This window comes from Callospermophilus lateralis, chromosome 5 (genome assembly GCF_048772815.1).
Source record: "Callospermophilus lateralis isolate mCalLat2 chromosome 5, mCalLat2.hap1, whole genome shotgun sequence".
In the NCBI taxonomy this organism is placed as follows: Eukaryota; Metazoa; Chordata; class Mammalia; order Rodentia; family Sciuridae; genus Callospermophilus; species Callospermophilus lateralis.
In genome coordinates this window covers 144,148,780-144,176,759 of record NC_135309.1, presented here as the reverse complement: position 1 = coordinate 144,176,759, position 27,980 = coordinate 144,148,780, and the positions used below count along the sequence as shown (strand labels likewise).

Sequence of the window (27,980 nt, the reverse complement as noted above, 5' to 3'; positions counted from 1 at the left end):
GAAAGGAAAAAAATAAAATAAAAAGAAGACACAGATCCAGGAAAGAGGCCCAAGAAAGGAAAAGGCAAGGCCTAATAACAAAGGTGAGCTGAGCTGAGGGTTGCCATGAGGCCAGATTGAAGCAGGAGTCTACAGGATTCTAGGAGGGATTTGTCTTGGAAGGAAAGTGGAACTAGGGCAACCTGTAGCAAAAGGTATAAAAGGTTGAAGCCATAGGATCAAAGAAAATACTTTAAAAGGAAGATAATCATTAACTACAATCACAAAGTTGTTCTAAAAAATGTAATTACAGAACACTCTGATTTATTAGAACATAGTTATGGACATAAGACATTTAATATGTATTTAATGAAAATTTGAGATATGACATTAGAAGGTTGGAGAAAATGGAAGGATATGAAAAGACCTCATTCTCTGAAACAGGAAGCTTATAGAGGAATTCTAAGAGTGAGGACTTAAGTGATAATATTCAGAATCTGAAACAGATACATAGCGGCATGACTGACAGTGATTGTGTTGGGAGTGAGGGTCAAATGGACAGGAGGCTGGATTCTTTCTGAGCCTTTTTTTTATCACTATTTGACTTTTTTTCTTGCACAGTACTGGGTAAAAGCCCAGGGCCTTGCATGTGCTAGGCACTACCTAAGATGACACCCAGATTAATTTTTTTCTTTTTAAGGCAGAAGAGCACAAGGCTAATCAGAGTGGAAAATGAGTCTTCTGCTTGTTAGATGCAGTGAACTATGAACCAGAGTCTGCATTTTAACAGTTTCCTGTGCCCATCTCCAGAAGCACTTGTCCAGCAGCTGTGCATCGCTGCCACAAAGAAAGGAAGTAAGAGGAATGGTACAGCAGTCTGTCTACACTCATGTTGCAGGTAAGTGACTCTTTTCAACTACTCAGAACTTACCATCACTGCTCATAACTCCTAACAAGGTTGAATCTTCCTGGTGTTTCAAATTATTTTCCAAATTTCCTGCCCTAGTCATCACTTTCTTCATGATTCACTTTGAGTTTTAGCTTTCTGAGTTGCTTCATAAAATCTTTTTTACAAATTTTGTCACATGACATAAACACCTGTTATCATTTTCAAATCGCTCCTATTCGATTAAGAAGCCATACAACTCTCAATGGGCCACATGGTCAACAAAGGCTCAGCAATTCTTTCTTTCAGTTCTTCGTTATGTACCAGAACAGAACAGATGCATACAACAGTAAAAACAAGTCTCTGCCTCCCAGGAGAAAAGAAAACAACAGACACAGTTCTTGAAGGGGAAAACCCACAATTAAGAGATCTTCCTTAGAGTGTTCCTCTATGATCCCACTGGAGGTGAGGACTAAGCCAAGGAGGTAATGAGACAAAGAGGAATCTGCCAACCTGCCTTACTAGGCTTTTATTTCTTGTCTTAAAAGATTTCTAAAATGTCTAGAAATGTTTCAAGGGAAATTATTACTCACATAAGGTATTTGCTGCTTCAAGTGTGAAATATGCACTGAAAACAAAACCCAGCTAAACAGTATTTGGTCTTCTGACCACATAATGTGAAAACCATTCAAAATGATCCTGTAGGCTTGGAGATGTAGCTCAGTAGTAAAGCAGCATGTATGGGGCCCTGTAATCTTTTTTTTTTTTTTTTTTTTTTTGAATACTGAAGAAAAATTCAAACAAGAATATTGTGAATTTTAAAGAAAGAAAAATCAATACACTTTCAAAATGAATCAGAAAACTGGTATCATGAAATGCAAAAGGGGGTTCGTCTTTTCTTAAGATACAGCAAACCTTTCAAAGGCTAAATCCTTAGGCATTCAAAAGTTTAATTAAGAAGGTTCCCAAAAACCCCTATGATTAAAGATCTTATCTCCTTTATTAAAAGTGAGGATTAATCTATGCAAATTAATCTCTTTGAAGTGACCCTTGGAAACATGCAATTTGGAGATATCATACAAGATGTTGACTTCTAGAAATGATTCTAGTATAGAGAAATTCATATATATTCACAAAGAAATTCCTATTTTGTGGTATTCTCATAATTCCCATTTACCAGTAAAAATTTCAAAAAATTATCTCTTTTGAGAGAATAGGGAATTTGTTTAACAAGATTCTATGGCCTGAAACAGTCTATCCATAGATATATCCTTTACCTTAAATATTTGTGTAAATCTACTCTATTAGATTAATGGTGATTTTTAGTTCTTTTAAAAGATGCCCACTAAAAGACAAACAAAAGCAACATTTCAAAACAAGATATTTACTGTACATATAAGAAGGCAGCACCTAACTCACAACCATTTGAAAAAAGCATACGCTGTAAATTTGCCCCCTCTACCCACTCTGCATCATACTTGTTATAGAATTTTCAAAATAAATATTGAATTCCACACAAAAGATTTTTTTTTTTTTGGTACCGGGGACTGAACCTAGGGGTGCTCAACCACTGAGCTACATCTCTAGGCCTTTTAAAAATATTTTATTTAGAGATAAGATCTCAGTAAGTTGCTGAGGCTGGCTTTGAACTTTTGAATTTCCTGCCTCAGCCACCTGAGCTGCTGAGATTATAGATGTATGCCACTGCACCTGGCCTGAATTATACAAATCGTTCCAGGTGTATGTGTATGTACGTGAAAGACAAGCCATATTGAAGTTTGTTAATAATTTTTATTTTCACATCATAATCCAATCCTAGGCTTTCTTTTATCTTAATTGAATCTGAAAAAAAATTTCCAATGTATTAAATTTACAAAAAATCTTCCCATATTACTACTAAAGGATTCTTCATGTTCTACCATTGCTCAGGTATTTAATGAATAAAAATAATTTAATGGGTCTCTTAATTAACTCTATCAAATACTTATTGTCAAAAACCTATCTAGGTCAAAAAAGGTTGATCTTGCAATCATCTAGGCAGACTCTGCTGAGCTACCAAGACTAAGTGTGAACTAATGTGTTCCAGATGGACTCCATTTCCATTTAGCCAGTGTGGACAAAGTTCTATATTAAAATTCTTCTTCTGCCTGTTTGCTGCGGGACTTCTTGAGTTGCTGCAGCCGTTCAATGGTTTCAGAAACAGTACGTTCACCGTGGACCTTATTGTCTCTTGTACGGATATTAACAGTGCCACTGGTTTTCTCTTTTTCACCAACAACTAAAAGAGAAGAAATAAAGATTCATGAGACTTTGGAAGGATTAAATTTGAATGTATGAACAGAAATGATCCAAGCACCCAAAAGCCACACTGAAACTTCGTATCAAAACATACAGGTAACCATGTATATACCTGGGAAACTGACTTAAAAAAACCAATAAATTTGCAGTACATGTAACTTCTACACTGACTGAATCCCTTAATCCAGTCAGTCAACTTAAAAAAAAAAAAAAATAACAGATAAAAGCAGCATGATATGAAGGAGAAAAAATTTTAGACAAACCTTTTTCTCCCCATACCAAAATTTCCCTTTGTTACCAATTGAAGGTACTGAATTATTTGTCAGAAGTAGAAGGAGACCAGCATGCACAAAGCTATGAGTTCAATCCCCAGGACCACAAGAAAAAAGGACAGGAAGGAACTAAATATGTTTAACCACAATTCATTTAAGTCTAAGTCTCAAGATTTGTGTAGGTTTTCCTAAGGTTTGGCAAATTCTCTTTCTTACCTAGGATGAAGTTATACTGTGCTAATTGTGCATTTCTGATCTTCTTATTCAAGGTACAGCCTGGATCCAGATCAATGTCTGCCATGAACTTAGCATCGTGGAATTGTTGTCGTACCTGTTAAAGGAACAAAGATTGCATCAGATCTAAAATTAGAAATTTTTTACTTGGACCTTTAAGTGAATTTATTTAACATAAGATTTAGATAGTCATGAAAGCATTAAAAATAAAAAGGATGCTAATAGGTATACTGAAGTACAAACTACCACGACTTGGGTGTACATTTTAAAAAATCATTTTGCTCTTGAGATGTTTTAGAAAATCCTTAAACATCAGAAGACAATCAAATTTCATGAAAGGTACATTACAAAGGGAAAGAAATCCTTTCATAAAATATATGTCAAGATTCTAATGTAGTTTCTGGGCAATAAATTATTTAACAGCCTCCATATAAAAATACCATGTGTAGGGGTAAAAACAGTTTGCCTGAATGGTTTGTGTCAACTGGTAAGTTTATTAATTTCTTGAAAATAATATGTGAGAGCTGGGGTTGTGGTTCAGTGGTAGAGCACTTGCCTAGCACCGGTGAGGCACTGGGTTCCATCCTCAGCACTACATAAAGATAAACAAATAAAGGAATTATGTCCATCTACAGCTAAAAAAATATTTTAAAAAATTGAATGCAATTTATTTTGAAAATCTAGAATCGGGATGACTTTGATGTTATAGTATTGTTCACTGATCAACTGTTAATCATTTGAAATTCTTTAGTATGAAATTATTACTATAGCAAAACATATTGTTCTAATCTTTAAGTGAAGAATGTTATGGCTTATACAAAAAAAGAAATTAAAAAAGGGATATTATGAAAATAGAAGGGAGACCAATAGAGTCAAGAAAGGGGATCAAGAGGGAAGGAGGAGGGGAGGGCATGAGGAAGTACTGTGGAACAAAACCTACCAAATTACACTATGTCCATGCAGAAAATGCCACAATGAATCCTACACACATACACACACACAATTACAATATCCCACATAAATACCATAAAATCATAATGCATTATTAAAATAATAATAATAATAACAATAATAATAGTGATAGAAGGGAGATCAGGAGATTAGAGCAAGAGGATCATGGAGAAGAGGGAAGGCAGGGAAAGGAAGGTACTAGGTACTGAATGAGGTTGATAAAACTATGTGCACATAAAAATATGGAATAATGAATCCCACTATTATAAAGAACTATAACGCACCAACTTAAAAAAAAGTACACGGCTTATGAGATCTGAAAAGCTTAACAAATTTAAAGAGAAGTCATACTTAAGGATTACCTGTTGGGCATATTCATCACATGTTGGCCCCACTGGAACTACCATTACCTGGCGAGGAGATAGCCAGAAAGGCCTTGAAGAAGAAAATAAAAATATTTAATGTGGATTTCAGCACATTTCACTATACAAGGATGGCATATTTCTAATAGTCTACTCTTTAGTATGTCTTCTTGAAATATGAAAGGTCTACTTTCAGAACTTTAAAAACTTGGCTTTTTCTTTAAGTTTTGTACTAAATACTAAGGGGAGGAGACTTGAGAAAAGAAAATGAACACTCAATAAGGAAAAGCTGTAACTGTGACTTGCATTGTTAAGCAGATAACAAAGAAAACTGATAGGGAGTGGGCCGCACACTTTAATACATCACAAAACAAAGCACCATGTACTGGCTGTGAGAGGGGTTAACAAAATGTTAAAATAACTGCAGAGAGATTAACTGTTCAGATTATCTTACTACTTATTTTCCATGGGGGATATAGATAGCACCCTAGTTTATTTAAGATTCTTTTACAGGATTCATAAAATTAACTGATAAGAAGGAATGATAATGGCACTTGACTAAAAGATGATTTCGTGCTGTTGGGAGTGAGGTGCATGCCTATAAATCCTAGAGAATTGGCAGGCTGAGACAGAAGGTCACAATTTGAGGCCAGCCTCAGCAAACTTAGCAAGATCCTGTCTCAAAATAAAAAAATTAAAAGGACTGGGAATGTAGCTCAATGATACAGCATCCCTGGGTTCCATCCCCAGCAGAATTTATATATATATGTGTATATATACATACATATATATATACATATATATATGTATGTATATGTATATACACACGCACACACACATATTCATATATATAATATATATATTTTATAAAATATGTATATCACTATATATGTGTACATTAACACATATATAATAATACACAGTATAGTAACACACACACATATATATACAGTATATATTAGTTGTATTGATTTATAATTTTTGTAAGATGCTATAAATTCTTTTATTCCTATGCATTAGTCATTTCGGTATTATTTGAATTTATACATATTCTCCCCATATACACAAAGAAAAACAAAACCCAACTATCTGCAATTCTCCCATCAGAACACTTCAGGTATCAAATCTTCCCGCAGCTGAAAAATAGGCCCATGTTTTCTCCATCATTCTTCCATTTCAGCCATCTTCTTATATCAGGTAAAAGGCTAGAAGAGGAACTAAATCCTACCCATTGGGCTCTTCTCAATCCACTAAAGGTTTGACAGAGAAATTGGCTGAGTACCCCCTAATTCTCTAGATGTCATATGGAGAAATGTTACCCATATTTTATGAAATATAACTGAAAAGAAATTATCTTACTTCATTGACAAGTATGAAAAATTCCTCTTAATGTCTGAACTAATCAAATTTAATTTATACTGAAATGACAGCAATATATAAGATTAAACCAATTTATAACATCATACAAAAGTTTTAAATCAAGATGTCTAATTCTGCAGGTCCTATAAATGGGTGTCTGATAACCCTGTACTGCTTCCAACTTCACTGTGGGCCAGATAAAATAAAATGTAGGTCAAGTGTTCATATGAAAATAATCCCTCATAGTAAGGAGTCATAACACATTGTTCCATTTAGCTTGCATAATAATTTTTAATTAAAAAGTGTTTGGTTTCTAAAAGATGTTAAAACACATGCTTACTCTGATCTACAAAGCTGAATAAGGTAAGCCAAAAGCCTCTCTGTTTACTCAGGCAAAAAAGTAAAACCATATAAATCCCAAACAAAGTTACATTACTCACAAAACAATTAAGATCAAATTCTGTATGCTGCCACTGCTCCTTTTCTTCCTCCAAGTGCCAGTGAATCAAACCCAGTCCTTGAGCATGAGACAAGTTTTCTACCACTGGGCTCTATCCCTAATCCCTATGTGTGCTTTTTACTGAATAACTGCTAATCAGAAACATTTAAACATATCAAGTTCTGAAAAATAAATACTAATAGCAAGTTTTGTTGTTGTTGTTGTTTTATGGTGGGTTTTGAACTCGAGATTTTCCACCGAGCTACTATACCTGCAGACCTAACAAATATTCTTCATGATAAAAAGTTTGAGTTATGATTATAATTTCTTACTTTTAGTGAACACTTGTCATTATACTATAAATGATCAAACAAATCATTCTCCCTTCCCATTTCATACCTATACTGGAAAGTAGATTATTTCTAGGCAATTTACATTAATTAGCAAAAACAAAAGAAAACAGACAAAAATTACCATTTGCCCCCATAGTTTTCAGTGAGGATAGCAATCATTCTTTCCACTGACCCCAAGATGGCTCGATGAATAATCACTGGCCTTTTTTTGTCATCACCATCATGGCTATAAAGAAAAATAATTTATTTTGCTTTTTTATCTATACTTCTCCTTGTAGGTCTCTGGAGAAGACTATTCAGAGCAGATACTAGAAACTTACCTTACAAAAGTAAGATTAAATCTGATGGGCAACTGAAAATCTAGCTGAATTGTTGCACACTGGTGGTAGCGACCAATTGCATCTTTTATCTGTATGTCAATCTGCAAAGCAAAAACTAGGTTATTATTTAGATGGTACAGATATTAAAGCTGAGCTCAATCTCTGGATTAGTGCTGATTTTGCTTTTTCTTTTTATTCAAACTACTTAACAGCAAACTGTCTTCTTTCAGAAAAGAAAACTGCATTATCCTAATAAACTTTGGTACTTACCTTTGGACCATAGAAAGCTCCATCACCAGGGTTTAACTCCCACTTTTCACCAAATTCATTCAGGCTGTTTTCAAGTTGCTGAGGATAAAGCAAAATGATTTGCATTTTTGTTCATCTGACACTTTCCTTCTTCTAATCTGAGACTGGAAATAAAATTCCCTGTTTTATAAGTTTGTACACCTCATTATACACTCATACCTCCTTTTAAAGCATTCAGCTTAATAACTGAAAATAAACATTCAAGCAACTCTAAAATACTTTAAAATAATACAGAAAAAAAGGCTTACTCAAATACAGGAACCATTTCTAATTTCCTTTTACTTTTATCCATTTATAAAGGCTTTCTTTCAGTATAGAACAAGCCAATTTCAGCCAAATGGTATGCGAGCATACTTAAAAAACACCACTGACCTTCTCAGCTTGATTCCAAACTTCAATATCTCCAAGAAATTTTTCTGGGCGAGTAGAAAGGTTCAATTTAAAAGAAAATCCAAATACATTATATACTGTACGCAGAAAATCCAAACAACCTTTTATTTCAGCCTCAATCTTCAAATTAACAAAAAAAAAAAAAAAAAAAATGAGAGAGAGAGAAGAAAAAGTAGTTATTTTCCTTTGTTTTCCTGACACTTCTTTCAAAGTAATTTTATCCCAGAAGGTTGCCTACCTGCTCCATGGCACAGAATATGTGTGCATCATCCTGTTGGAATCTTCGTACCCGGGTGAGTCCTGTGAGTGCTCCTGATAGCTCGTTCCTATGAAGTACCCCAAAATCAGCTACCCGCAGAGGCAGCTCTCGCCAGGATCTTGGACGATGATCAAACATGAGGCTAAAGAAGAAAGTAAAATTGATTGTTTATTCCATGTGAATAAAACTGCTTCTCTAATATATTTAATTACATGAAATACTGTCAAAAAGTCACTGATCTGGCTGGGCATAGTGGCACATGCCTGCAATCTCAGCTACTCAAGAGGCTGAGCAGAACGAAAGTTTGCAGTTTGCCTGGACAATTTAGTGGGATCCTGTTTCAAAACAGGATGTATGTAGTGGTGGAATTCTTGCTTAGCATGCACATCCCTATGCTTAATCCCTAGTACTATAAAAACAAGAAGAAGAAAAAAAGCTTGTTTCTAATTGTTCATATAAGCAACATTTCTCAAATAATGTTTCACACAGCAATAAAAGCACTTGAATCAATAAAATAGCATGAATTAAATACAACTATCCACTGCTGAGAAAATGAAACGTGTATTCCCATAAGCCTGGATTAAAGTACACGTGCTCAATATTTCCATTAGTTAATATGAGAACTGCCCTTAAGGCTCATATTAAAAAATACATATTAAAAAAAAAATAGAGGGCTGGGGATGTGGCTCAAGCAGTAGCACGCTCGCCTGGCATGCGTGTGGCTGGAGTTCGATCCTCAGCACCACATACAAACAAAGATGTTGTGCCCACCGATAACTGAAAAATAAATATTAAAATTCTCTCTCTCTTTAAAAAAAATACATAGATATAAACCATTTGAAACAATGAAACTAAAGTTAAACTTGTTCTTGTCAGGTACCAAAGTGCCTCAGTTTCCTTGTTAGAAGGTGAAGAATCTGGAAAAACTTAAGTATATCTCTTTGGCTCCCTGACATGTTTAACCCAGTGTTATGGCTTAGATATGAGGCATCCCCCCAAAGCTCCTATATGATACAATGTAAGAAATTTCAGAGGTGAAATGATTGGGTTAGGAGTTAACTTAATCAATGCACTAATCCCCTGATAGGGATTAACTGAGAAGTAACTGTAGACAGGTATGACTGGGTCAATGGGGGAGGGGGTAACACGCTTTGGGGACACATATTTTGTGCCTGGAGAGAGAAGTCTATCTGTTTTCTGGTGCTGTGTCTTGAGCTAATTTCCTCTGTCTTACTCTTCCATTATGATGTTCTGTCTTACCTCAGGCCCTAAGGAATGAAGTCAGCCATTTTTAGACAAAGACCTCTGAAACTGTAAGCCCCAAATAAACTTTTCTTCCTCTAAAACTGTTCTTGTCGGGTCATTTGGTCACTGTGGTGAAAAAGCTGACTAAAACACCAGCTTCTTTATGGAGTTTCCTTTCTCATTTTCTCTCCTGCCTCCTGTACTATGAGCCCTGCCTACCATGAGCTGTGGACACTAAGCTACCTGTATCCACAGTCCTCACAAGTCTTCCCAATATTTGTTCTTCATTTGTCTTTCATGAACAGAAAGTGGAGCAGCCTTAGGGCAAGAGAAGTTTTCCAAGGACATTAATTCATTAGCAGTAGGTTTTGATAGAACATGAAAGCAAGGGAAAGGGGCAACAAAGGCAAGAAAGAAGGGAAACTTGGAGTATTTGCTACATTGCACATTCAGTCTCCTTGGTTCATATTCTGCCTTGTTAGCTGCTATTAACACCAGTATTATTCCTAAGTGTCAACATATCTGAGAATCTAACTGCATAGATAATATAACAAAAATGTTGTACTGAAATATTATTCTTATTACATAATGTTTTTAACAAAAATTCTTTCAAAGAAGGTAAAACAACATAGGACTAATTGGAGCACACGAAAATCTTAAGCTGCTGAATACCAGTGTCCTGGGCAGTTCATGGGTTTAAGAGCAAATTGCTCCTTCTCCACCTCAAAGGAGAACATGTTCTCACTGTAGTGTTGCCAGTGGCCTGAGGTCATCCAGAGTCGGCTATTGTAGATGTTTGGGGTGACTACCTCCTGGAATCCTCTTTTCCTATATTCACTCTGTTAGAGAATAAACAGAACACACATGTAGGCAAATCAAAGCTCACCTTTCTGGAAGGAGTAAAATTTTAAACAGCAATTTTATACTATCTTTAATAAAGTTCAAGAAACACATATGCCATGACCCAGAAATTCCACCTGCAGGCATATACCAAAGAGAAAACTTTCACACAGGTACATAAGGATGCTTATGTAAACAATGATATTTTAGCATTGTTAGCAAGATGGAAAAATCAGAATTCACATCAGTGTGAATTAATAAAGGAATAAGCATATTAATGAGGTAGATATATTGCAGACTGATACACAATGACAACTATGTATATAAATTAGAAACAAATAATTCAAAGGCACACATATTTGGGATATATATATATAAATAACAGACAAAACAAATCCACGCCAACTCCAAAATAGTAGCTTCTTCTAAAAAATGAGGGAAATGGATCAAAAAGGGGTCTCAAAGAGGGTTATTTTTTGTTTGCTTACTTAGCTATATTTGTAGTTTTTTTTAACATCTTGAACAAAAAATTTGGAACAGATATACCCAATGCAAATGTTAAATTCGGGTGGCAAGTACACCTGGTTATTCATTACTATTCTGTAAATGGCAATAGTTACAACTTCAAGCTCACCTGCTTCTGTGTACATACTCAAGTATACGAACAAAATCATGTATTAGAATTTTTAAACAATTGATGAGACCTCCAAACTTTCATTTTTTTTTAATCATTTTATGTATTTCTTTTCAAATATAAATCTTTCCTTTCAGCAGACCTTATTTAACAAAATCATTTCACGTTCTAAATCTTCAGAATACAGAAACAAATATCATTTACCCTGATGAACTCCACAAGTGTATTATAAATGTAAGCTCCCTTGGGCAGGAAAAAGCAACTTCCAGGGCTGAGTTCATGGAAGAAATATAGTTCTTGATCCTGAGTAAAAGAAAAGCAAGATTGTTTATATATGTACACAACTTTGACATAAAGTCAATGTTCCTCAGCTCAAAATTCAGTCATGATGTTCCATATGTCAATTAATGCCAATCCTAAATAAACATGTCAACATCTCTGGTGTATAATTTAATTGACAACTTAGCACAAGTCTGTTCCTTGCTTGCTATAGTCGTCAATTCAGGCACGTGTAACCAACAGTGACACGGAACAGGGCTCTCAATTTTACAGTTCTTATATTTCCAATTTCTCAAGGTTTTAAGGGCTGGGTGTTTTTTCATTATTTTTCTCTTTCTCTTAAACTGGGAAAAAGACAGTGACAATCCAACAGACGATAATAGATGAAACTGGTTAACTCTTTCACTCTCATCTCCTTGCCTCCCTCATCCACCACCAAATGCCCAAAGCCTTTGGGGAGAGCCCACTACTGCTGGGATTCATTTCAGCAGTCATGGGAGCACTGCAGTAGATGCTGTCTCTAGCTTAAGCTTCATAATCTAATAGCCAAAGACATCTGGCAATGAGCCCTAATTTATAGAGAAATGTTTTTATGAAACCTAACTTGCAGTTTAGAGGAAATTCAGAGGCAGAGAGATGATGGGTAGAAGGAAAAAAAACTACAGAATCCATGGGTGACCTTAGGCAACAAATTGATTAATTTTTCTGGGATGGTTTCCATATTTTTATGAATTAGTGAGACTAGTTCTCCCAGATCTATGAAAGAGTGTTATACATTTTTTTTTTTTTAACAGAAAAATGCAGGTCAGCAACATTGTTCTCAAAGTGGTAATTAAAATGGATTTTCATAGAAAGATAATGTGAACAATCAGTAAGTATTCACAATTCCGATAGGACATGGCATGACAGGTAACTGAAATCTAAAGCATGTCTTCAAAATGGAATTTCTAGCACTCATTACAGCTGAATTTTAAATGAAATTTTAGAACACTCAACCTAGAGACATCTTTGTTCTTTAACATACCCTCCCAATTTTTCTATGATCTCGGTTTTTAGCCTCCTCTTGGAACTTCTCCCATTCTTTCAACATTTTGGGATCAGGGAATGAAATGCCATAAATTCTCTGGAGGGTCTCCATATCTGCTTTGCCTTCCCAGTATGTGGAAGAATTCTGAAAATAAAGATAAACCATGATACAACATTTAAATATATAAACATCTCACTTATTTTAGGAGTTGGATATTATTTCTCATAATCACTTTGAGTCAAAGTCACAGCAATCCTTTTGACAAAAAAAATGACATAAAATGTACACACCTAGTAAACATCTCCCATTGCTTTGAGGCTGGACTTATTCTGCAGCCCAAAGTTGGCTTTTCTTCTCCCCTCAAATATGCCCACTCTAGAGGCAGAGATGGAAGGGGAAGTGTTTGGAAGTGATACTGGCCAAATTACATTGTATGCATGTATAAATATGCAACAAATTCCATCATAATGTACAACTATGATGCACCAATAAAAAAAAGTGGGGGAAAAATACCCTTGAATACTTGTTCAAAACACAATTTCATGAACATTACTCTTACTGCAAGGGCATTTCTCACAAAATAATTAAGCAAAAACGGAAATGAACTAACAAAAAAGTTTTGAAATAACCCAATTATTCTGATGCTTTAAAGTACATTTAAAACTGACAGGATTAGTTACATTAAAAGAAACACTTGGGCAATTATTAATTTAGACAAAAGAATAAAACACATACTCCTTCAGTGAGTCTCAAAAGCTTTCAGAGCCACAATGGCCCATAACTGCATGATCTTGTGAATCCCTCAAACCTCCATTCCAAAATGTTGGCTCCAGTGATGAATGGTGAGTTTTTAAAAAACTGATGACATATATAGCACCCAGTTAGTAGGTAGCATGAAAAAAAATAATAATCTTCATTGTATCCAAAAAAACAATGGTAGAAAAATGGGAGCTCATATCCCACTTGAATCAAAGTGTGAAATATGATATATCAAGAACTATGCAATGTTTTGAACAACCTACAATAAAAATTAATTTAAAAAAAAAATTCTAGTGGGAAAAATGAGAACCAAGTGTATATTAGGTGAGAAAAGTTTTCTAGGCAGAAGGAACAAGCTCAAGGATCCTGAGAGAAATAGGAGTTTAGTAATTTTGACCGACAGAAAATTAGTATTGAAAGAGAATAATGAATTTAAATCACATGGTCTCTCATCATATTTAATTTTATTTTCTTTAAGACACTCATTTTGTCAAAATGAACCCAACTACTATCTATGTGTAACTCTAATGCTCTAATTAAAAAATTATCTTTAAAACACACACACACACACACACACAAAAAAAAAAAAAAAAAAAAATCGATAAAAGTTAAACATATATCTATAATAGACAAATACATTCCCAATTCCCACACAGTGTTTAAAAGTTACATTGCTTACTTTGTGTATTTTTAAAGCCTTAATTTTGCCAGTGTGTCTGACATGAGGACCACGGCAGAGATCTATCAAGGGACCACACCTACAATAAAATGAAAGCAATTTTAACAAACTGACATATACACCAGTTGCTTTTTATGATATTTGATATTCTCACCTATAGACCGTTGTAGTTGGAGTATTTACTTTTTCATTCAATATCCGGCACTTGAACTTGTTGTACTAAAAATTTTAAAAAGGATTAAAAAAACAAAACTTAATTTTTACATCTAAATACTTCAGCTAAAATAGAACTCAAAGTACATCTTATTAGAGCAATGTATGAAAATAAATATGCCAATATTTTGTTTTACAAACACTTTTCATTTCTTCTAAAGAACAAAAAATGGCTTCAACTTGAAGCATTAAGCCCAAGTGTTACAACTTCAAGCGATATCTGTGAGTGAAATAAAAGTGGAGGCCCCATGTTACAGTTCCATTTACCTTAAACATTTCCAATAAGGTTTCCTTTTTAACTTCCAATCTTTCAAAAACTTGTTTTTCTTTAATGATTTTCTTACATAAAGTCTCCAAAGAAGAGAAATCATTGCTGGATACACCCCTGAAAAAGAGAATATAATCTTTCTACATTCCATTGTATTCACACAATTAGAAAAGTGTTTCTTAGGAATACTTTAAGCATTTCAACATAACAAATTAGACCCTTGAATCATATAGTAGAATTTTAAAATAAGCATTTTTCATAAATCACTTTTATATTTTCAGTGGCTTATACCTGGATCAACATGAAAATCTTTTCCCTTAGTGACCTCTTCCCCCACCTCTATCACCAGGCTTAAAGGAGACCAGAATACCAGTTTCATCTTAATTACTAACATACTTTAGGACCCTACCTCCATTAGTCTAGAACAGATCTTATTAAAGAATCTATTCAAATAAATTGCAATATTCAGGGATTGCCAATAGGAATATATGATGACTATGGAGCAAAGGGCTTTATATCCTTCTTTCCCCTTCACTGGAAAAGCTTGAAAAATAACATATAGACCCACAATCATTCCGATTTTAGTTTTCTTTATTCAGTGACATAACTTACCCCTCTTCGAGGTACATGTCATAATAGAACCCATTCTCTATTGGTGGACCATAACATAAACATCCACCATAGACTCTTTCCATGGCCTCACCCATGATGTGAGCACTTGAATGCCAATATACCTGAAGTTTAATGAAAAATAAGATGGCTTCAATCTTGCATATAAGTTGCAAATTAATATTGTTAATATATAGAAAGAAACAGATACAGTTTACTATAAAATATCCTGAAACATAAAAACAAATTTAAATATCTATAAAGTACAGTGTGATTCTATCCACAGCCAAAATTAAAAGGCTTCTAATTATGATACTGTATTTGTACTGAAGAAAACCTGTAGTTTAGTTGTTTAAAAACAAATTCAATTTAGCACCATTAAATAGGATGAAGTTTGTTCCCTAAACAAAATTGCCACTCACAGTGCAGACTATCTGACTGAGTTTAATGGCCCAGGTTCTTTTGAGTCACTCTGCCCATAGCCTCACGTCCCAGATGCTATAATATGGCCTTTAGCTGGCTATAGAACATCACTTAATAATTACGTCTGTCAACAGGCCACAAAACAACTCTAACAAATACAAAAAAAAAAAAAAAAAAAAATTGATATAATTCCTTGTGTCTTATCAGATCTTAATAGAATGAAATTAGAAGTTAACACAATAAAACCCTACAGAAACTATATAGACATGTAGAGATTGAACAATACACTTTTGAATGATGAATGGGTGACAGAAGACAATCAAGTGGGAAATTAAAAAGTTCTTAAATTCAAATGAGAATAGTGATAAAACATACCAGAATCTCTGGGAGGCAGTTTTTAGAAGAAAGTTTATAGCTAATCAGAAATACTTCAAATAAACAACCTAACAATGTATCTCAAGGCCCATTCTTTCAACATTTTGAGATCAGAAATGAAATGACATAAATTCTCTGCAGAGTCTCTTGAAATTAAAGAGACCTTAAAAAAGAACAAACCAATTCCAAAACCAGTAGAAAGAAGGATAATAATTAAGCTCTGAGCCACAATTAATAAACTTAAGGAAAAAAAAAAACCCCACAAAGGATCAATGAAGCAAGAGTTGGTTTTTTAAAAAGAAATTGGATTTATAAGCCCTTAACCAAATATCAAAACGAGAGAAGACCTAATTAAATAAAATTAGAGATGCACAAGGAGAAATCACCACAGATATCACAGTGGATTGTGAGGGACTACTTTGAAAAGAATTACATCTGTTGATACCACTGGCCCAAAACAAGGTGGTACAACTTGATTCTACAACCAATGATAAAACGTAAGGACTAACATGTAGACACTCAAACCAAATGGCAATACGTGGTTTTAAGATAGTCATTTGGATGAGTATTGTTTTCAGGATTTATGATTAAAGTACCAAAATGATATTTTAAAAGTCTCACAAACAATCTATAGGCTCCAGGATACACCTGAAAACCACTGACCTACACAGATAAGTCAATAAAATAAAATGCTTTGTTTGCCTTTTAATGGCATATGGTCATATCTTCACCTTAAATTCAACGAACACTGAAATATAAACTTACTGCTTGTGCTTCCTCATCCTCAAATTTGAGAAGCTCCAAAGTACAATCTCCCTCCAGTGGGCGGTCTAGGTCCCAAACAACTTTGTTCACTTTAGCAATAACAGTGTTGTCAGCCAGGCCTTGACTTGAAAAAATATACATAAAAACACAAGAATCTGAAATATAATTCCTTCTCACACAACATTTAAGAAGAGAAAAATAAACACTAAATTTATTTGTATTAATATTAATACTATATACATTTTTGTATCTTCTGATATATACAGGAAAAGCAACAAATTTCAAAAAATATACCCAAGAATATAATATGACTGGAAGACCCTGAAGCTCCAAAACACCATTATTTGACACTTAATGCTTCTTATAAGAATAATAATTTCCAGTGGTTTAACTTTTCCACAAGTAAATTTTCTACAAAGCCAAGCTACTTAGATTCCAAAGGAAAAAATAAAGGCTACTAAGAAACTTTTCTGCTTAAATTGTGTACTAGATCTTTTCTTTAAGAGGCAATGCTAACCTCAGAATAAATTCTACAAACACATAAGGTGATATCAGCACTTATAACAAATATGGAGGTAAAATAAAAAACTGTTTAATAAAACTTCGTATATTACAGTTTAAAATGTCAGATACTCATTACACAGTACAGAACATAAAACTATCATCAAATGATGAAATTTCCCATTATACCAGGTGTAAAAGCCATAGGATTTATGGGGAGGATAAAACAACATGGTCAGACTATTCTGGAAAGGCTCTGAGACTAAAGCAGCAAGGGGCTGAAGGATCAAAAAGTCTAGACACTTAGAAAAGGAGGAGATGGCTATCTAGATGAGGAAATGGGTACAGATCCAGGTGAAGATGTAAGTGAAGAGTTTCAGAAAGCTGCATGACCACAGCAGGGTTGAGTAAGGTCTGCCCAATTACAAAGGAGAACACACAGTTAGCAAAATGACAGTCCATCATAATCAGTGCATCTCCACAAAAGCAGACAAAACTCAACATTCAAAGGAAAAGTTAGCATCCTTTACACCCTTACTCTCAAATAAATCTATCACCTCCAGGCATTAAAGTAGTTGGGCTCCCTGTGTTGGTGCTTCTCTCCTTGTTCTGTTTAAAGGTTATAACCTATTATATACAACTACCCCACATAGGGTTCAGGAAAAAACAATGACAAAATAAACCATGAAATTCTTATTCCAGTTTCAATGCTCCCATTGGTTTTCCTATAGATTATATCCAGTGTTTTCTTTCTTGCTAAGATCAGATGGGGCCAATAAAATGAGTAAAGTAAAAGCATTTCACAAAGTCCAATATGGATTTGGCAGTGAGAAGCATACTTTCTTCTAATGGCGTAAAACAGTTTCCAAAAAATTATAGAACTAACTGATAAAAAGGTGATAAATATTTTCTATATTCTTTGGGAAGAAAATGACCATCATTTTATAGTTCAAATGGTATCCTGAGATGAAAATAACAGTCACTCAGAAAATGGAGATTACACATGAACCATACTGGATCATTTCAGTTTTTCAATGAAAGAACAAAAGTGAATTTCAAAGAAATACTTTTAAGCATATGAAACAAGTCCTGTCATATTCACCACTAATCATCTAAATCTGTAAGTAATCCATATTCATGCTATAATTTTTCACAGAACAACAAAGTTATTGAAATTTTATAAAAATTTCACTGAAAATCACACTTAACTCCAGAGCTGCTAAAGCCCATCATTGTTTAAGGTAATTCAACTTTAAATTTTACAGTTCTAGCAATAATATTTTCCAGTTGATCACTTAATAAATCACAATGCAATCTAGAGGACAACATTGTTGAATGTACAGGAAAAAATTTAAGACTAAGACAAGCCCAAATTTTAATACCAGTTACAATCTCAATGTGTGACAGAAGGAATCTCTCCACCAACTGGACCTCCAAAATTATCTCTAAAACCAAAGAGCAACCTGATATTTTAATGGTTCATCTAATTCTTTATGAGTTCACACAGAAGCATGCTTGATACCACAACTTCCTTTGGAGTACAGTAGTAGTACTTGTCAAATTAACTGAACACTCCCATTTACTCTGTAAAATGTACTAAGCAATGTCCACGGCCAATGAAGGCTAATGGCTCATAGGTTGGCATAAGTGCTTCTACTCACCAGTTGCATAATGGGCCTACAAAGAATCAGGTGAGTTGGTTCCCAGACCTGTTTAAATGCTTTTTACTTTATGTTTTAGGCTTAATGCTATGAAAATTCAATATGAAATTGATGCCCATTTTTGATAATTCATACAATTTCACATGGTTCAATTCAATACATAATTATTATCAATAAACTTAAAAATATATAAATATAATATGAATAAATAATACAATGAGGGGATTGAGAGTTGTCAAGTCATGAAAAAAAAGTATTGTCAAGTTAGCTGTGGATGAAACAACTACATAGAAAGCTGGAAGAATCCTGCAGTCAGGACTATTTCTCTAGTATGTTACGATTAAGAACTAGCACTTGCTATCCCAAAAAACATTGGTCTTATACATTTAAAATATGTAAATCTTAAGGCAGACTGGCAAACTTTTTCTATAAAAGGCATACAAAATTTCTGTATTTTTCTTCAAACATTTAAAAATGAACAAACATTCTTAGATTTCAGGCTATACAAAAACAGGCTGTGACCAGTTTGCTGACACCTGGTTTAAGTTGCTTTTCCAACTTTATCAAGTTCTGATAAATTGATCAACTATTGATCCCATATTAGATTACTGACTTTTATCACACTGATCTATTATAAAGTATGCATGCAATTCTCAATTACTTGAAATAATTTCTTCCTAATCTACTAAGTCTTAAGATTAGGTCTGATCCTTCTTTGGATTTATAAATATAGTATGCTTTTTTCAAATGCCAATAACAGTTTTTTTAACTTTCACATGTGAGAAGATCTACCTTCAGTTTTAATTTAAAAACTCAGACATTTAAGTCAAAATTGGTGATACACTGTCTACCTGGCTTTGTGACATTTATGATCAATGTAACACAAGCTTCATATAAAAAGACTTAAGTAGACTCCTTCAGAAATTAACCTTGAATCTTGATTATAAAGTTCCACATAACTTTGATTTAAAAAAAAATTTTCAATTAGGGTAAATTAAAAACATCAAAACCAAAAAGTAACATAAAAATATTAACCTGCCCAGAAAATAAAATAAAATTTGATTAGGTTACAAACTATAGAACTGTAGCTTTTACCTAATTCCACAAGCAATTTGATAAGGTGTAGTTTTCCAGGATTCTGCATTGACCTGTTTACCATCGGGTAGGGTGACTTTAATCGGCTTGCTATCTTTTTCTGCCTTTTCTGCTAGAATGGAATCATGCTCGGCTTTTAGTTTATTATACATCTCAAGACGTGTGTTAATATATTCAGGCCAAGGATTCAACTGTAAGACAACAAATGAAATAATCAGACAAAACAAAACGCATTATTACTCATCAGTATGGTAAACAGATTGCAACAATTACTGGGCACTACTCTGATCTGGTCCTAAATAAGAATAAAAGAAGGAACTAAGTGTCCTCTTCTTATAATTTATACTTCTAAATAATAGAAAAACATAAATAATGTAATAAACCTGGTCTGCAAACATTGACAACTATTAACCATTTTTCAAAATATTATTATTTGTATCAGTATTGTTTTAAGATGTCCTCTTAAGGTTTTTTTGGTTTTGCCTTTGGTTTTATTGGTTTGACACTTGGAATTAAACTCAGGGTGCTTTTCCACTGATTCTACATACCCTTTAATTGGTTTTAATTGTAGTAAGCTAAGTTGCTTAGGGCCTTGCCAAGTTGTGCAGGCTGGCCTCAAGCTTGCAATTCTCCTGCCTTAGTCTCTGGAGTTGCTGGGATCACAGGCATGCACCACTGTGCCCAGCTATCAAGGTCTTAACTAAATTATCTTTAAATTACAACTATAAGCAATAATGGAAATAAAAACAAAGTAGCTTTTCAGTTTTGTTTCAATCTTGTTCAGAGGACATTCAATACAGTTGGTCAGCCTGTATATCCACTCAAAATCAACTATAAATTTATTTGACTTAGGGGATTCCATTTAAGGAAAAATTTATCAAGTTCAAAGAAGCTACGACCATCCTATAGTATTTAAAGAAAAGAACACAACACTCCATCCTATAGTATTTAAAGAAAATAAAACAACACTACTGTCTATATAATTGATTAAATTAATCAGAATATTGTATATAGAACAGCCAGTGAAGTTTCAAAAAGTTTGGCAAAGAAAGAAAAACATGATGATCAAAGATTTGACTTCCTTTATTGTCTGAGACTTCACTCAAGTAGTGACTCTGCGGCCATAAAAGAGTCAAACCATTAACACCTACAGAATTTATCATTTTCAAATGATGTTTACGTGGAGATTAATAGCTGTATATAAAAGCAAAGAGATGGCTCAATTTTACTTTCTATCTTCATATGTATTTAGATCAATCAGTTACAACATTCAAATATATGCTATTTATATGCAAATACATCTGTGAGAGATTGACTTAAATCAATCTGGCTCTACAGACTCACTGTATAGCTTAGACATTACGGTTCCTGATGGTCATGATTATTCATTATCCATTATGTCTATCTCAAAGGCTAATAACATTTACCTAAATATCACAGCAAAAAAAGAGAGCCGCCACAACATTAAAAAATATCTATATTTTCAACTTCCAAACAATTAGTTTCATTGCAAAATAGCACTTTTATTTTTCCCCAGATATAAAATATACATCTCATTAAATAATCTTTTTTATACCTTTGTCTTTTGAAATGAGCCAGGCATGGTGGTTCATATCTACAATCTCGGCAATTTGGGAGCTAAGGCAGGAGGATCCTAAGTTCAAGGCAGCCTCCGTAATTTAGTGAGACCCTCAGCAACTAAGCAAGACCCTGGCTCAAAATAAAAGGACCTAGATGTAGCTCAGTGTAAAACACCCCTGGGATTAATCCCTAGTGCTCCTCCAACAGAAAAAGCCCTAGCATCTTTATAATTCCCTCCTACTGCAGTTCCATTCTTGAGTCATTAGTTGTTCTTTGGGAGATTTTCATCTAATTATACCAGGGATTCATAACTCTTAATAGTGAAGAAACAATGAAAACAATGAATTAACTAATAATTTAGAGCCTATCATTGTACAACCATAATCTGAACCCCTCAATCCAATGCACATTTCTTGGTCCTCCCTACCAATATGACCCTCTTTCTTAACTGCTGTCTGTCTCTGTATCCACTTGGCACTCACTTGCTAATCAAAAGAACTTAATGTTAAACTTAAGTTACTCAACATTCTTTGAGCAGACATATTCTGTGATAGGTTCTGGGACTGCAGAGATGAATAATAAGACCTGAGTGTTGCCCTCAGAAGAGAAATAAGACGAGTACATAAATGAGGGGAGCACAGAGGAGAAGACAAGGTCTTGAACATATCACTGTACATTTTTATCCAAGACCATTTAAAACATGTCCAGTTAAAATTCTCTATTCATACATGTCCTGTAATTGTACTCTTTATTTCCTATTTCTAGGCTAATTCTTAAACTATGACAAGACAGCATGTCCAAATACTTGAAAGTATAAACTAGAATTAGGAAATATTCATTTTACTATGTACTTGAAAATCTTAAAATTCAGTCAACAATTAACTGAAGAAATGGTTAGGCAATGTTCTAAATAACACAACACTTGTTCACTTATAAAGTAAAAAAAGCTCTTTAAAGTCAGTTTATTGTGCTACTTTAAAAAATCCTATTCCTTTGTGCTTCTATATTTTGGTCATTTTGTAAAGTCTCCAATAAAACAGCTGCAATGACTAAAACAAAAAGCAAAGCATAGTTTATAGCAATTCAAGTTCAAAAATAAAGTAGAAAGACAAGCTTAACTGCCTCCTAAAATAAAACATACAGGAACTAGGTAGGTTCTGGGGTGGCTTTTGAAATGCCAATTAGTTTGAGCCCAGGGAACAGAAAGTGCATTCTCTAGATCTGAGAAAAATCAAAAAGATTTTGTCCTGTCTTAAAGCCAGAAGGGGCGACACACACCTCATATCCTGGCTCTTCAGGAGGTTGAAGCAGGAGGATTTGAAGTCCAAAGCCAGCCTGGGCAACTTAGTGAGACCCTATCCCAAATTAAAGTTTCAAAAAGATCTGAGAGATGTAGCCTCAATAGAAGAGCAGTGGCCTAGCATGCATGAATCCCTAGATCCAATCCCCAGTACCACAAAAAAGACCCCAAAACAAACAAACAAACAAACAAACAGTCTCAGGAGTAGGTCCACATGAAAAAAGTGAAGAGGTCAAGGAATTAGGTTTTCTTTGGTTTCTGTTATATTTAGTGAAAACTCAAGTACTAAGTCTCCATCTCTTAACATTTCATTTAATGAAATGATTAGAAAGCCAACATCCAATCTGGCAAACTACCATAACCTCATTCTCTCCAACTTTTGTGTTCTCTCTCTCTCTCTCTCATAACCCCAGAATCAGATCATCTTACAATCAATGTCTTCCTTTTGCAATAATAAATAATTGCAAATCTTTTTCTCTTCTCAGACTAATTTTTCCTAATTCTTCTCTCCAATGAAGGGTCTTTTTATAATGACGCATAAACTATTCGAATCCTTACATACAAGATAAGCCTGGGAAAGTGTTCGCTACTTGCCAACCTTTGATAGCAGAGCCTTTGACAACTTTTACCTCTCCTCGACCTCCATCTCCAGATCCTTCTTTGTTCTTCTTCTTGCCTCCTTCTTTTCGTTTCTCTTCAACAGCATCTACCTAACAACAACAACAAAAAAAGAGGTTTTATATTTTAATCTAATTTGACACATTTCCCTTATGATGTCCCCAGAAGTTTTGAGAATGTTACTTTATCATCTGCTTAAAAAAAAGGAAACCTGATTCTGAAAGATTCAAAAATTTCACCACTGGTAAAGAAAAGTTAACAACTTAAAATAAGGAAGTCTTAAAAAAGGGTAGAGGGGAGTTACTTAAGGCACAATTTTTCAAATTTCATTTATTTTAACTATTCCAATAACTCTCATTTCAGGTTTTTTGGACCTGCACTAAATAGTTTTATTTAGAAAGCATTGATGGGGGGTGGGGACTGAACATGCTATACATTTATCCTTTCCTCAAGTATTAATGTTTAGCCTCATATTATTTTGTTACACAGTGGAAAAAGCAAAAATAAGACCCAGTCCCTACTAGGTGCAAACTTAGTCTCTCCTGAGAAACTACACCATCCATGTGTGAGAAAACTCCCAGAAGAGAAAAGACCATAGCAGCAGCACTATAATTAGATGTCTAACAAGCTAGGACCACAGTAGGCACTGGCACTGTAAAGGAGGGAAGAATTTCAACAGGTTGGATTGTGAGAATGGAAGCGTTGTGTTCTAAGTATGCACAAAGGCTTGTCAAAATGCTAAAATTAAAAATAAGAGAAAGAAAAATGACTAAACCAGGCCGCCTAAAGCAGAAGGACTGCTTTCAGACGTAATTCAAGTTAAGACAGACCAGGAGTCAAAAAGTTACCAGGAGGAATGTGAACTTCAATTAGAAGTAAGTGAATTCAGAAAGTCCTGTAAGGGAGATGAGAGGAAGAATTTTATTTTTTCATGTATTTGTGATTTTTGATTTTTTAACAGTGTTATTGAGATATAATTCATATGCCATACAATTCACTCATATAAAGTATACAGTTCAACAGTTTTTACTAGATTCACAGTTGTGCAACTATCACCACAATCAATTTTAGAGCATTTTCATGACTTCTTCCTAAACAAACAACAACAAAACCAAAAAAACCCCACTGTACTCAGTAGTAGTCACTCCTTGTTCCCCCTAACTCTTGGCAACTACTATTTATAAAGGATTTTTTGTTGTTGCTTTTGCAGTGCAGGAAATCAAACTCAAAGCCTTATATACTCTATCTCCATTGAGGTTTATGTCCAGTCCCCATTTTTTTTTTTTTATCTTTGTGGATTTTCCTCTTCTGAGTACTTTATATAATTGGAATTATACAATATGGGATCTTTTGTGACTGTTTTCTTTCAATTAACATAATCATTTTAAGATTATAATGTTGGAACCTGTATTACTACTTTGCTCCTTGTTATTACTATATAATATTCCTGGGTTTTGTTTGTTCTGGATTTTTCTCTCACTTTTTTCTTTTTTGGTGCTAGGGATTAAACCCAGGTTCTTGCAATGGGCTTCACCTCTGAGCTACACTCCAAGTCTCTACTGTTTATTTGTCCACTTATCAACTATGACATTTCAGTTAATATTACATAACACATTACTTATTCAATTTAGAAAAAAAATCTGAATTTTTAAAAAATATCTCCTAATTTTATGTTGAGCTAAAACTTCCCCCATTCCAGGGATATGGATTTACTTTGTTTATTTTAATTTTTTTTTTTTTTTTTTTTTTAGTTGGACAGCATGCCTTTATTTTACTTGTTTATTTTTATGTGGTGATCAGGATCAAACCCTCACACACAGTAGGCAAGTTGCCACTGAGCTACAGCCCCAATCCTTTTAAGGTCCATTCATATTCAACAGATAAATAACATAATTTAAATCTATCTAATCAAGTGAAGTAGTAGTAACAAAGATTTGTAGAACTCCCCATATGTCTTCGATATACCACAGAATTGATGTAATTAGTTAATTAATTGCAGATGTATTTGCAGGTTTAAAACAGAAAAGGTAATGAATTTCAACCCAAAAATCAGAATAGAGAACTTGACAATAAAGGAAGCTACAGAATTACCTTCCTCAGCTATGTTTAAGCCTTGAAAGAAAAGTATACAAAATGTGTTGTTTAGTAAATTCAATCCCAGAGACTGACAGCTAAGACAAGTATGTGGAATTCCAATAATTTGGTGAAGTATCTATCTAGGACTCATTTCTAAGAAGATGATGAGAAGGAGGCTTACAAGAACTGGCTACATATTATTTTTGAGCAAATTATTTACTGTTTCTATTCCTGTATTCTCATTTGCATGATTGGGACAAAAAAAGAACTCAGGTCATGGAGTTGTCATGAGGGGGAAAGGAGATAACACAGGTAACACACTGTAACACAGTGCCAGGACCATAGTTAGTACTCAATAAATATTAGCTCTTGTGTAATAATTGTTCAGAAGAGGGTTGGAATGCAGTTCAGTGGTACAGTGAGGGGAAAAATTATATTTGTTAGCCGTATATCACTTATAATTAAGAATGGTATGGGGGATGTTCATGGATATGGAAAGCTGCTGACCACATACTATTAAACAAAAACAGTAAACAAGTTAATAAACAATAAAGATGCCATTTTTAAGTGAAAAAATAAACAGATTGAAAACATTTTGTATAGACAATTTATCATCTTAAATTTACATAGTCTAGAATATGCACATATGCATTTTCTCCCGTTTCATTCCCTGAAGGAACGACACAGAAAATTGTGACTTTTTAAATGATTTGTCCTGTCAGAGTGGAGTGGAAGCTCTTTTACTAGACCTTACCACTTCTCACCTGGGCTAGTGCAACACCCTCCTTCAAACAGCCTCACCTCTTTCCAGTGCACCTTCTACCCACACGCCTGAGTGGTTTTTACAAATGCAACCCACCGGAAATACTTTGTATGGAGGATACAAATATTCTTCTGTACCTCTTTCTTGGTTTTTCTCTTACATGCTACCCTGCGGTCACAATTCATCCTCTGTCCATTTTCACCTTTTCCTGGAAACACTCCCTGACTTACCGGATGAACACTTTATTCCACACTCAAAACCAAGAGAGCTTTCCAAATCAAGTTAAGTGCTTCCTCAGAAATCCCACACGGTGGACTGACTGCCCTACACTATTGGCTGTTTTCCTGTTTACACAACAGGCTGTTTGAGGCCCTCAAAAGAAGGATTTGGCCCAATTCATCTTATAACCTGCATCGCCCGGCTTGGTGATCATAAAAATATGACCTGACAGTGTCAAAGTGAGTTGGGAGATGTTCCTAAGAAGTGGATGGCACTGAAGGGGAAAGGGGCTTAAAGGTAAAGCGATCAGCCCTGGCAAAAGGAACGGTGCAAGTCCCAGCAAGTTTGTTAGATGGAATCATCCGGTTTCCACCATTTTCTTTAAACCATTACCCAAACGTGGACAAATTGGATTAAACTTCGGAGACTTAGCTTTCCCTCCCTAAACTAGCGCCCCTTACCTTCAAGGGGTCATAGAAAGGTTGTGCAATGTCCTTCCCGCCTAAAGCTTGAGGAAAACGCAAATCTGGGAGTCCTGAGTCCTAGATTCTAAATCTGGGCTGCTAATTCGATGTGTGGCTCTGAATAAGTCACTCCCTCAAAGTCCGTTTTCTCATCCGCAAGAATGAGGATGGCCCTGGAGGTGCACTGCACGGTCCCACCCTACTTTAAGTACGGACGATTCCTGCTGAAGATACTCGACCTCGCTCCTGGGTTCTAACGCCCCCCGCCGATTCGACGGCCGCTTCCTGCTAGGCGTCCCAGGCCCACCGGGCAGCAAGGACACCGAAAACCCCAGCCCGACCTGCCCGCCCCTTTCAGACAACTCACCGGCTTCTCTTCGCTGCCCATCTTCCCTGAAGGGCCCCTGGCCTCCTCAGACATCAAAGAACCACGAGGAGACAACAGAACCCGAAAGTGACGGTCTGGAGGAGAAAGCAGGCGGGGCAGATGTGGATCGGGACCTTGGGGTCTCTAGCGTTGGCACCTCGTGGCCCCGAAAGCACCAGCTGATGCAATCTGAAGGCGCCCAAACCCCGCCCTCAGCCTGCCGGCGGAACGGACAGCCAATTGACAACGAGGGGAGGCGGGCCCTCTCTTGTTTGCACCAATGGAAAAGCTTGTTGAGTGACAGCGATTCTAGGAAATCAAGGCGCGGCTGTAGAAAGACCTGAAAACTCTAAATAGGACTTCCGTCCCTCCCAGAGCTAGAAGCTTGAGAGTCGCCAAGTGCACAACGCACATGCGCTCTTCGGCCTCTCTGCTTTTCTGAAGTCTAGTCGAGGACCGTTCCGGCCACCGTAGCGAATGACGGCGGGGCGTAACTTGGTCCCAGCATCCGGGAAGTCCTGGGCGCCCTGTAAATCGTCTGGGTTACTTGGTTGAGTCCGAGGTGGCCTGGCCTGCCAGACTGCCAAGTTCCGCCAGTGGGCATCGGTGAATGGACCCTCCTCCAGGCAACCCAGGCTTCCCAAGACCCGTGCAATGGCAATTGGGGCACCGGCTAGAATCCACGCAAACGTTTACTTAAGGAAACAAGCACATTGACACCACCCAATGTGCCTTTTCCTATTTTACTTGCTGTTTTAAAGCAGCTGCTTATTTCGAATGAGCAGCTCCAGGAGCATACGCTAGTATC

General features: G+C 35.3%; 1 protein-coding gene across 1 annotated transcript; it reads right to left on the bottom strand.

Moving 5' to 3' along the window:
* Positions 1-2,636: 2,636 nt before the first annotated feature.
* On the bottom strand, positions 2,637-27,373 carry Tars1 (threonyl-tRNA synthetase 1). Its single transcript, XM_076857357.2, has 19 exons — positions 27,173-27,373; positions 23,295-23,375; positions 19,785-19,975; positions 16,528-16,651; positions 14,968-15,089; positions 14,355-14,472; positions 14,029-14,093; positions 13,875-13,953; positions 12,434-12,580; positions 11,335-11,433; positions 10,329-10,495; positions 8,391-8,553; positions 8,135-8,272; positions 7,724-7,801; positions 7,454-7,554; positions 7,255-7,359; positions 4,983-5,055; positions 3,652-3,766; positions 2,637-3,143 (listed from the first exon to the last, which is right to left on the bottom strand). Exons 1-19 carry the CDS (start codon positions 27,224-27,226, stop codon positions 2,995-2,997), a joined length of 2,169 nt encoding a protein of 722 aa, XP_076713472.2. The 5' UTR covers positions 27,227-27,373; the 3' UTR covers positions 2,637-2,994.
* Positions 27,374-27,980: the final 607 nt, after the last annotated feature.

Coding starts and splice junctions, on each gene's coding strand:
- Tars1 (XM_076857357.2), bottom strand. CDS start 27,226: ATGTCTGAGGAGGCCAGGGGCCCTTCAGGGAAGATGGGCAGCGAAGAG. Junction 8,554..10,328: donor ATGAACTGCCCAGGACACTG/GTATTCAGCAGC, acceptor TTTCTTCTTTAG/CCTCATGTTTGATCATCGTC. Junction 7,802..8,134: donor TTTGGAATCAAGCTGAGAAG/GTCAGTGGTGTT, acceptor CTTTATCCTCAG/CAACTTGAAAACAGCCTGAA.